The sequence below is a fragment of the Balearica regulorum genome, chromosome 7 (genome assembly GCF_011004875.1).
Source record: "Balearica regulorum gibbericeps isolate bBalReg1 chromosome 7, bBalReg1.pri, whole genome shotgun sequence".
In the NCBI taxonomy this organism is placed as follows: Eukaryota; Metazoa; Chordata; class Aves; order Gruiformes; family Gruidae; genus Balearica; species Balearica regulorum.
Genome location: NC_046190.1, coordinates 18,817,653 through 18,829,389, shown reverse-complemented (window position 1 = coordinate 18,829,389; position 11,737 = coordinate 18,817,653). Strand labels below are relative to the sequence as shown.

General features: G+C 40.6%; 1 protein-coding gene across 1 annotated transcript in view; it reads left to right on the top strand.

Annotated features, from left to right (window-relative positions):
* Window positions 1–390: 390 nt before the first annotated feature.
* TNKS2 (tankyrase 2) overlaps window positions 391–11,737 on the top strand; it is a 32,305-nt gene continuing 20,958 nt past the window's right edge. The window contains exons 1-7 of the mRNA XM_075758270.1: window positions 391–741; window positions 6,664–6,888; window positions 7,857–7,952; window positions 8,260–8,296; window positions 8,601–8,676; window positions 10,020–10,114; window positions 11,322–11,388. Of these exons, the coding sequence (XP_075614385.1) occupies window positions 540–741; window positions 6,664–6,888; window positions 7,857–7,952; window positions 8,260–8,296; window positions 8,601–8,676; window positions 10,020–10,114; window positions 11,322–11,388 (798 nt within the window). The 5' untranslated portion in view covers window positions 391–539. The remainder of the gene's footprint in view (window positions 742–6,663; window positions 6,889–7,856; window positions 7,953–8,259; window positions 8,297–8,600; window positions 8,677–10,019; window positions 10,115–11,321; window positions 11,389–11,737) is intronic.

The following is an 11,737-nucleotide window of genomic DNA, read 5'->3' as shown; positions in this document are numbered from 1 at the left end:
CTGAGGGGTAGGAGAACTGAGGCAGCGCTTTGAGACAAGAGTACCGTGAAGCGACAATGGCGGGGGACCCGGCCCCCCCCTCTGTTCACACACACCTCCACAGCCCGCACCCGGGTCTAGGCCCCAGCCATGAGCGCCCGCCCCGGTAGCGCCTCCCTGAGCACAGCAGCGGAAACACCGGCCGCTGAGGTAAGGGCCGAGCGGTGCGGTGCGACCTGCAGCCCCCGGGCGCGATCTGGGGCTGAGGGGCCGCGAGGAGCCGCACGAGCCGCCCCCCCCCCCCCCCCCGCGCATGCTCGGTTCGGCTTCCAACGCGTGCGCGCCTTGCGCGTGCCCGGCCTGTGGGGGTGCGCCTGCGCAGCGCGGCCGGCAGTGGTGCTGCTGCTGCCGCCGCGGCCGCTCCGCCCGGATCCCTCCGCCGCGATGCGGAGGGCTCAGCGCCCCGCCCAGCGGCGCGTGTCGAGGGCTGCCGCGGCGGAGGGCCGCGGCCTGTGAGCGGGGCGGCGGGGGGCTGCTCGGCCGCCTCCGGCGGGCCCGGCATGGCGGGGCGGCGGTGCGCGGGCGGCGCGGCCGCCTTGGCTGAGGCGCCGGGTTGCGGCGCGGTGGCGGAGCCGGCTCGGGAGCTCTTCGAGGCCTGCAGGAACGGGGACGTGGAGCGGGTCAAGCGGTTGGTGCGGCCTGAGAACGTGAACAGCCGGGACACGGCGGGCAGGAAGTCCAGCCCGCTGCACTTCGCCGCAGGTACCGGCTCTGGGGAAGGGGGAGCCCGGGGACGGCCCCGCCGGACGCCAGGCCCGCTGCCGGGCCGCGCGCCTCCGCCTCCCTCTCGGCGCGGGGCCAGGCCTGGCCGGGCCGCGGAGGAGCACTGGGTGCGCTGTGCCCCGCAGGCCCCGCCGCGGGGGGTGGGCCTGGCGCAGCGCGGGGGGTCGGAGCGCTTCGCCGGCCCCCGTGGGCATCCGGCGGCCGTCCCTTGAATGTGGCCGCCTCCAGGCGCGACGCCCGCTGTCGCCTGGCTGATTAGCTGTCACCCACGCGTGGAGGTTGCTGAGTGGTACAGGCGGCGTCTTATTTCTTTTTTTCTTAAAAAAAAAAAAAAAAAAGCTCAGCTGTCGTTAAGGGCATCTGGACTGAGGTTTAGACTGTTCGTGTTGTGGCATGTGAGCTCTGACAGGTGACATATGTCCCAGGTACTGTTTCCATTGATTTCAACAGGCCTGTTCATTTTTAGAATTTCACCCATGGAGGGTGCCTGTCAGATAACACTGTTCCTAAGCTTTTTGCATTCTTATCTTTAGCAAATAGACTTTGGTAATTTGGGACTTAAATATGCAAACAACTGACATCGCAGAACAACTGCTTTCACTGACAACAGCCCAGAAGATCGTATCCCACCTTTTCAGACAAAGACCTGTGACTGTTTTCTGTTGTTTGTTTCAATTTGATTACAGGGTTAGATGTAGGACTCCGAGGCTGGCAGGCCGCAGAAGACAGCAGCATCTTTTCAGCTAAACAGTATGGATAGTAGTAAAGATGTTTGTTTCCTCACTGAATTGTTTTGGAAAAGGTTTCTGCTTAAGGTGTCCTTTTCTCTTATTCAGTAGATTTAACAGGTCTAAGTTACTGAAGCCTCTTTTCGGGACAGCTGTATTTCACAGATTTAAGAAACTTGATCAACAAGAGAGCCCAGGAGACAACTTAAAATACCCTGTCAGAGGAAAACAATTTTGCAGCCTTTTATACACAGCAGTCCTGCCTGTTCACTAATAAATTCTGAACTTCTAAACAAATGAGTATGTTTTACAACATTTTTGGGAAGTAAGGGTTTCTCTGTTTGGGGTTTGGGTTTGGGGGTTTTTTGGGGGGTGGGGGGGAGGTTGTGCCTAAGGAGTTTTTCATGCAATATAGTGATCTAGTTTATCTCTCTGGACAGGAATGATCTGTCTTGGCTTTAAAAAACAGAACTCCTGATTTATAGAAAGCTTTTTCTTTAAAATTGCATAGCAATAAGTTCATGTAGTTGTTAGACTTCTAATGTTAAATAGGTTGGTGTGTAAATGGGAGAGGCTTATGCCTGCTTCAGACTTGATACAGAGAAATTAATTGCTCCTCTCACAAAACTGTAAGAGATGCTGAAAGTTTCTGGATAACATGACTTAAAATACTAGTGTACTTCCTTGATTTAACACTCTTCCTGCTTCTACCTGTTTCAGGTAGAACTCTGCTGTTGTCAGCCTGCCTGCAATAGACTCAGTGTGAAAGATGGACATAAGTAACTCCTGGATTCTGTGGTTATTGTTTTTGTTTTATTTTGCTTTTCCCCAGTTAGTCACAGTTGGAGTAATACTAGCTGCTTTTGTCTTCTGTATCTAAAGGAGTTACATTCCAGGAAGTAAAAGCAAAAGTCTGTTGTATTCTTGCTTTGTTTAGCCTAGGTGTGTGTTCTTAGAAAATGCATTACAAAACTTCTCTGACTAGTTTCATTAAGTTTCAAGACTTGTTTTATGGAAGAGGTGGAAATGAAATATGAAGATACGTTTTGTATTGGCTTTTTTTTCTAATTCGCATTCCAGGGTCTGAGTTTGGGTTCCATTTTTTTAAGTCTTTTCCCAGATCTTACCTAGCAATTTAAAGAAATAAAACAAATTCTTCTTTTTCCATGTGTCATTTTTTAAAGGTGATTTTAAAATACATTAAAAAATTACTGCAAGCTCTCCCTGAGCATATGTCATTATTTGAAGTAATACATATTGGGATCTTGGTGGAGGTTGCTCTTTGGATTTTTTAGTACACAACTGTGTGTGTGGTAGATAAGTTGTGCTGAAGCTTAAGTCAAGAGCCCACCACCCTTTGCAACGTAATAGGCTCAGTCCTCTCTCACCATAAGGTGCACATACTTCCTCAAGTCAATCCTTTTCATTACAGTCAAACTTGAAAGTATCACAAGATTTTAGGGACTTGGCAGGAACGAAAGTGCACTTCCTGCAAACTAAAAGTCATTGAAAAAATGAACGCCTGGGGCAGGGGAGAAGAATTGGAGCTCAGTTGTTTCTGTTACCTAATTTTGATGGGATGAAAAGCTGAATGTCAATTATGACACAATAGTGACTACATACAAATACTTTTTTTTTTATTAAATACGGTTACAAGCTTCTATTGTGATTAATATTCAGGTTTTGTCAGCTAAAAGTTTGTAATTTTTCTGGGAACAAGTACAGTGACCTACTTAGCTGTCATAGATGGTAGAAGAGTGTCACCTGGAGGCCCTGATTAGCCCTTCTACTTTGCAATAGAACTAAAGTGTTCGTGATGACGAGACAGTTATGTCGCACAGTTGCAAGCTGCAATACCGTTTAGTTGGTCTTTTGATAGAAGCTCAAGAGCCAAACACCACCCCCCCCTTAAAAATGACAATGTTGGAGGTTTTTAAGTGTTGAAATTGCAGCAGTGGACTGCAAAGAGGAACTATTACAGTAGGTAATACAGCTCCCTTCCCTGTGTCAGCAAAAGCTGTCTCCTCTTTGTGCTCTCAGTGAAAATGAGAGAGAGGAGGGAGAGACCGTAATAAAGAGTTTGGCCACCTCCTCTGTAGGCATACATCCTTTAGACAACGATGAGAAAATATTTCTTTTCCCATATACGGTGCCCTCTTATACAGATGCTTCCACGAGAAAGTAAGGAATCCCTGCTGGGTGCTGAGTGCTGAAGAGAAGTTACAAAAATTGGTGTGATGCAAATGGGCCCATCTGAACATTAAAATAACTATAGGTAGTTCAGGCGTGTAGCTATACTTAGGGTATTTTCCGAATGGATGCAGGCTTTGCACAGAGATAAGCTGTGGGTTGCTCATGCGCTGTATCTGATTGAACCTGTGTACTAAATAGAGGGCATCCATGTGAATTCTCTATGTCTGTAATGAGATTTACTACATCTGATTTTCAATTATGGTATTGATTCCTGCTAAGGTGGGCATTCAAAAACATGGCTATACATCAAAGCTTTGAGGGACAGAAATGCCTTCTGTACAAGAATAAGTGGTGTTTACCTACCAGACGTGTAACTTCTGGACAGAGAATTTGATCAGAGGCTTTTCTAACATAATTAAAGCAGTTCTGGAAAACACTTTTTGTATTGAAAGAAGATACCAAGTAGTCTGTCATCAAGTAGCAGCTTTGATGATGTGTTTGCAGGACTCTGGCACTTCTGAAAAGTTTTATCTGAATAGATCCTTGAAGAATTTAGCAAATTCAAACTAGAAACAGAATTTTTAGAAATTCTGAAGATGTAAGAAAAATTCAGGAGTTCACATTTAGGAAAAATAACAATATTTATAATATCTGGTCATAAAAGCTAAATTTAAGAATGAGAAATATGCTGCATATAACTTACTATATAGACAACGTGGCTGCATGGATATACATTGTGTAGGTCCTGGGAGTTTTTTGGCAGCAGAAATGTGCATGTATGAGCAGTGAATATAGCTTACTGTGCCTGTGCAGATACATTGGTTTTGCATGGACCGTAGGTCTGATCCAGTTCTCATTTCAAGTGTGCTGAGCTTCTGCTCTCTGTTAGGACAGGCAAGGTGCCTTCTGTTAGTTATAAGATGGGTAACTGGAATGTTGAGACTCAAAAGTGGATTTACTGTGCAGTATGCGGTTCTGTCGAAGTCAAGGTGCTAGCAAGCTTAAGATTTGCAGTATTCGTAATGTATTTTGAAGAATTTAAGCACATCACCAGTATAGTCTTGTTACTTGAAAATACCTTTCATTCTGGGATTAAAAAGTTTCACGTAAAATCATTTTTAGAATAACCAGAAATCTGTGGGGAATGTGGTCCCTTACCACACTTTGGAGGGAAGAGGAGGAAAGATAGAATTTAACAATGGCTTTTCTGAATGCCTTTCCTGGCCTCTCTTTCTTTGGCATATACAGCTTGTACATGAGATCTCCTCTCAGCAAGTAGGATCCAGAAATTGCTTAATAATGGATATGTTTGGGTTTTGAGCTTCCAATTGTGAAGGTGAAAGTGATTCTTGCTCCAGGATTTCAGTTGCTGTCAGTCTGAGAGAAAGATTTGTCAGGTTTAGTGAAGAACATGCTATTAAAAAGTTGAGTTGCAACTAAACTAAGACAAAAAAGTTAAGTTGTAACTAAGATGCTGTCACTTCTCATATGTTTCTGTGACTTTGTCCCCGAAATGCTGTGTGGTTATCAGGAATAACCATGGTTTCTAGGTTATGGTTGCAGGGACTTACACCTGCCTACCCTCCATGAATGATTTGTAACAAAGTTTAAATTTGCTACAATCTGAGTATCTCTGGTGTTGGCAACTGTGTGATGATTCAGTCTGAGGGAAAAGCTCAAGACTTCATCCCCACCCAGTTCTTCATCTCTTCAGGAAAACAGTTTGCAAGTCAGATGTTTAAAGCAAGGAAGGCCAAGTCCCGCATACACAGGGTATTTCCCAGAAGGTACTTGGCACAAGTCTGATACATACCAAAATATGGCTCTTACCTGCCCTAATAATCCCTGAGACCCAAAGAGACCTTCATGAAACCTTTGAGGGATTTCTGTAGGCAGTGGCCTTTGGAACATAACCAGATAGTGGCTACAAGCAGAAGTCCTAAGTCATTCTAGCCTCTTGTGAAGATATTAGAGAAAACATAGGTAGTTTGATGTTCTGGTTTATTTGCTGTTATGTAAATGTGCAAGATGCAGCTGTAACTAAACAATGGTGGCTATGAATTGGCTTATAAGAGCAATTGCTTTATTTATTTTATGTTTCTAGCCCCAAATGTGCAAGTGGGCATATTTTTTTGTCTACTAACTTGAATGACAGGTTTGTTAAAAAATGCCTTACAATGTGTAAGAGCATTTTTGTGCTTCAGTCATGATCGAATATTTATAATCGTTTTAGGCATAACTGAAAATAGACATTATTAATATCTTTAAATTATGGTTGTGCATACTCTCATAATAAATTTCTTCAGTGGAGAATCGTCTCAGATAAACTTCTTATGCCCCTAAGGGTTTCAAAGATAGAAAATGTGTGCACATTATGTTAATTATTCCTTAGAAAACAAGTAGCCATGCTTCCAGTTTTAACCTGAGCGGTGCTACTTACTTTCTTTTTTTAAAAAAAAGCAAGCAACATGTTTGTATAAAATACTTTTCATGTTACATGAATCTTTTTCAAAAGCTTAGAATAAGACCTGTACATGCATGGCTTGTAGCCAATCTCATCGTTACTGCTCCCAGGGCTCATCAATTGGTGCATCCACAAACTGACTATGGGTTGGCAGAGTATCGTACAAAGTATTGTTCGGTTTAATAGCCATATAAAATGACCGAAAAAGAGCTTTTGTTGTCAGTGTTTTTTTGTTTTTATTATAAGTTTTCAAGAAGCTATTGACTCATGGGAGCCCTATCAAGATATTAATTGTTTCAGTAATCTTGAATATTATTTTTCTACTGATTTTAATCTAATTTATAGGGTTTTCAAAAATAACCTTAATATATGAATGCTCCTTTAGTAAAGAATGCCAGTTGTGATTGTTATTTAGGGTGGTTACTGTTATTTAAGTTTGTTGTTTTAATCTGTGTATTTGGGACAGGGAATTCTCTTATCCCACTCTGACATCCTTTCTCCCTTTATCTCTTCCAGGTTTTGGTCGGAAGGATGTAGTCGAATATTTACTTCAAAGTGGTGCCAATGTCCATGCACGAGATGATGGAGGCCTTATTCCTCTTCACAACGCTTGCTCTTTTGGTCATGCTGAAGTTGTCAATCTTCTCTTGCGGCATGGTGCAGATCCTAATGCTCGGGATAATTGGAATTACACTCCCCTTCATGAAGCTGCCATTAAGGGCAAGACAGATGTCTGCATTGGTAATTTTCTCCCACTCTTCCTGTGACTGAGTCATTTCTTTTCACTGTGAAAAATCATGAACCTTTTAAAGACATTTTATTCTATGAAGCTATGGCTGGTATAAGGATTAAACCTAAAAATCTTTCATAAACTTAAATTCATATGCCAGTTTTATAAGAAACAAGTTTTTAGATTTGTGTTTTATAATTGCCTGAGTATAAAGGTTCACATTAACATCTTGGGGAAAGAGCTTTAGAGTGATGTGATGGAGGTAGATTCTCTTCTGCTTCAGCGTGGACTCTTATGCTGCCCTCTGCTGCTACTCACAGCGCAGTGGAAAGAACAAAACTGGTTTTAATAGTGGATTCATTCTGTCTCTGTATAACAGCAATGTTAAATTAGTTAAGGATAGGGGCTAAACTTCAATTATATTGACCACTTGTTTTGCCTACGCAGTTCTTCAGAGCTAGGAAGAGGTAGAAGGTTAGATATGTGGTCAAGAAACTTAATTTTTTTGATTGTGTTCCTTAATAAAGTAAAAGAGAGCAAACCACACATCTGGAGAGTTGTATATATAACATTGCCTGTTGGGCCCCAATATGAGTGCAAGATGCATGGCCTGCTACTGCTGTGTACAGTTTACGGCATAGTCACTGGTGGATTTGAGGCAGCATGCTTTGGAGCTGATGTGAAGTAGCTGCTGGTTTTTGTGGTGTCAGTCACAGCCTTTCAACTGAGATTGCCTCCTGCCAGTCTGCAGTTGTTCCATTTCTGCTCTGCTTTTTTCTCATAAAATGTGTCTAGGCATGTTTCATTAGTTAAACTGTTCACGTTGACATTAAGGAATTCTGACATTAAAAATTGGAGAGGAGATATTAGGATCAGTAAATGGGATATGTCTTTTGTTGCTTGCGGCTTCAAGTAATGACACATCTTGTAAGTCTTATCATCGATCTGTTTTCTCACGTAAAACTTGGCCATTTTGTAGTACTGCTGCAGCATGGTGCTGAACCAACCATCCGGAACACAGATGGAAGAACAGCTTTGGATTTAGCAGACCCATCTGCAAAAGCAGTGCTGACTGGTAAGTGATAATCTTTAGATTATGTTATGACTAATAACATTCAAATGAATGTAATATAGTATTTTGGGTTTTGTGTTTCTGATATTACTTTAACTTCTCTGTTTTATAATTCTAAGTAGAAATTCCCATATGGCCTTCATCATCTCAGTCAAGAGACATATTCTAGATAGTTAACTGTGCTAGTCCAGTAACGGACTGTGAAATATTTAGAACTCCTCTAAAATTTTGGAAGAGGAGGATAAGTAGTGAACTTCATTATATAGAGATATTTGTTTAACAACTAAAGAAACTTCCCTTTGTCTTCCAGGTGAATACAAGAAAGATGAACTCTTAGAAAGTGCCAGGTATGCATGTTTGGAAAAATACCTGGAATTTAGTTATATTTTCAGAATTGTGTGTAATGAATATATATGTATTGGCTTTTGAGCTGGCATTCCATCTAGATGCTAAGCTTTGGTTGTTATCTGTGAATAAAGCTACAAAAATAGTTATATAAATGCATTTTTGCTTTCCCTTTCCAATACAGTAGTGAATCTATTACTTCAGAGCAGATCTGCTCAACATTATAGCAAGGAAAAATATAAAAACATATTAAGCTACTAAAAACTTTTAAAAAGAATTCTGCTCATTTTATATCTTGTTTTTCAGGAGTGGAAATGAAGAAAAGATGATGTCTCTTCTTACACCATTAAATGTTAACTGTCATGCAAGTGATGGCAGAAAGGTATTTTTGTTTAAAAACTGATTTTAAATTAGTTCACTCTTACATATTTCACAGTTATCGTTTGACCAGATTTTAAGATTAAGCCTAGAATCTATATATTTTCTTCAATATATGTGGGAAAATAAGATTGTATCCCTCTAGCAGTTAGCTGATTTTTTTCTCGTTGTTTTTTAACATTAAAAGGACTACATAGGTATTTCCATCTAGGAGCAATAAACACACACCTTCTCAGTTGGAACTTCTGCTTGACCTTCATATCTGCAGTGATTAAAAAAGGGAGGCTTTTTCATAGATTCTTGTCACTATCACAAAGAGATAAGCACAGGCCTCTTATTTACCATACACCTTAGGCAAGTTACTGCTGCTGTTTCAGGAACAAGCTATTCATTACTATAAATATTGGTGAAGAACTGTATGAAAAATGTTCAAAATCTCCATTCTGAAAAATCCCGATAGTCTCCTGATTTCCGCCCCAAGCTTACCGAAGGTTCAGATTATTGGGTATCAATTTTTGGCATCCTCATTGTTCTCATTAAGTTTATGTACTCATTCGCTTAAGTTTTGTTCAAATGAGTTTCCCTGTTTGAGGCTATGTGGTAAGATATGGGGATCTGTAAAACACCTATGCATCTCTGTTGTCTCATCTAGTTATGAGACTCATCCTCTAGGAACTGTACAAACCCAGTGCAGTTGATGGGTTCATAAATGAAGAGGACAAGATTTCTCTTTGCTAATTTGTAGCTCTGCCCTTGGTGCTGCTGATGGGTGTGCTTGAGTGGGTTTGCTAGAAAAGGTTATAGAGCGGTTACGCAACTGCTCTGTGGAGGGTGAGAATTTAGAAGAGAGGATTGTTTCCCCCACGCCCCACTAACTTACTGCACTCACAGATGTGGATAACAATCTCTGTTGATAATTTCTAAACTTAATCTATTGATTGGCAGGGACACCTCTTTATAATTTAGCAGCTGTTGTTCCTAATGGCCATCTTATTTCCGCTTTCAAAAGGGATGTAGTTTGTCCCAGCAAACTATTTATAGTTATGGTAGGCTAAAAGACAAAAGTGGACTGCAGAACTCAAAAAATCCATTAAAAGGGTCTTTATTGCCAGAATGTATTAGTTACAGAGTAAATTCAGGATTTGTGTTTGGTGACTCTGAAAGTAGTCAGTAAACAATGAACATAGTTATCAAATGTCTGATTCAAGCACTGTATGGGTTTTTTTTAATATTGCAAGTATTTTAAGCACTTCAGTAATTAGTACGTTAACAAGTTTTGCAAAAATAATATATAAAATGAACCCTTGATTTTGTGTTACTGATTACTTCTACGTTCTGTCATTTCAGTCTACCCCTTTACATTTAGCAGCTGGGTATAACCGTGTAAAAATAGTGCAGCTCTTACTGCAACATGGGGCTGACGTACATGCTAAGGATAAAGGGTAGGTTAATTTTCCCTTCATTCAGAATAAACAGAATTTCTTAAAAATTGAGATGAAGTAAAGAATAGTAATTTTTAACCTTGAAGATGTTTTAACTTGAGACAGTTAACGCCATCTAACCTTTCTGTTGTGACAAAAATGTAAAGTGTACAGCCTTAAGACTTGTGGATCAGTAGAATCCAAATTGAGGTGACCGTAGAACATGCTGCCTTTTAGGTATCGCTACCCAAATTATTATCTCTTGTTTAATAAAACATACTCATATGTGTGAATGTTTCAATGATTGAATCAATCTTAATTTTCTTTCTACTTTTAAGTTTCTGCGGTTTTGGGTGTTTTTTTTTTGAAAGAATGCGGTAAAAATCAAAGATCTGTTTCACAGAGCTTTTATTTGGACTGCATTTTTCAAGCATTTGGTTATGTCAGGCAAGGTAGTGAAATACAGACATGCTAAGTCCATTTACATAAAATATAATGAAAAACCTTTTTATAAATGTGTATTTATGTACATTAAAGATTATGAAAAGCAAACTCTTAATCCTCTTTTTTTCCTAGGATCACTTCACAGCTACATAAATAGCTGCGTGATCAGACAGCTTTAATTGTCACCTGGGGGTTGGAATTCATTTTTGTCATTTCTCCCTTACTAACCCACCACGAAAGAATTCACTTTGGGCAATTTCTCACTTGCCCCTAGGACCACTGGGTTTGAAAGAGTATGAGGCTGGCTTTAAAACCTCTGTAGCTCTGCTATCAGTAACAGTTGACAGGATATTGTACAGTTACTTAAACTTTAGCCAGCAAGACTTCTTTACTTTCCAGGAGAAAAGATAATTTTACAGCAATGTTCTTGTGAAAAAGGAAATAATTACTGTCACTCCTGCAAATCCCCTGCAGATTTCAGGGGGAACTCTTCCTGCTCAGGGTTCAGAGTCTGAGTGGAGCCATTTCATTTGCAGTAAGACAGTGCAATTAATTTGTCATCTTCTGATTATTTTAAACATTTATTATTCTGAAACACGCTGATGGGATTTTCTGGGTTCTTCTCCAGCTTCTTATTTCTCCTTAACTTCATTTGAACATCTCTGATACTATGTTTGTAAAATGTTCAAGGTGCAACATAGTACCATTTGCAATGTTATAGATGCATTTGGAATTGAAATATGCATACTAAGATAATCATCATCCCCCTTTCTCTCCTATATAGAGATTTGGTGCCACTTCACAATGCCTGTTCCTATGGTCATTATGAAGTAACAGAGCTTCTAGTAAAGGTTGGTCTTTGAAAAAATTAAATTGCATATTATTAAATAAGAACAGTTTATAATAGACTAATACGAGTTGCGTATTTTTTTATTTTGTACTTGGATTTACTAAACTTAAAGAATCATAGATTGCTTTTGCTCTGCATGTTAGTGATTATTAAGCTGGAGCTACAGAATCTTCTGCTTGCAGGGAAGCTCTTTCCTTATAAATGTGCTTTGTATTTTTAAGTCTCTCTGCTCCAAAGATGAATGTTTTTGTACGACCAGGTAAGTACTTCTTATCTCAGCCTTCCCACCCTCACCCAAAAAAAACTACAAAAAAACCCATAAAAACCGAGCAATATTGTGAGTTTGACAA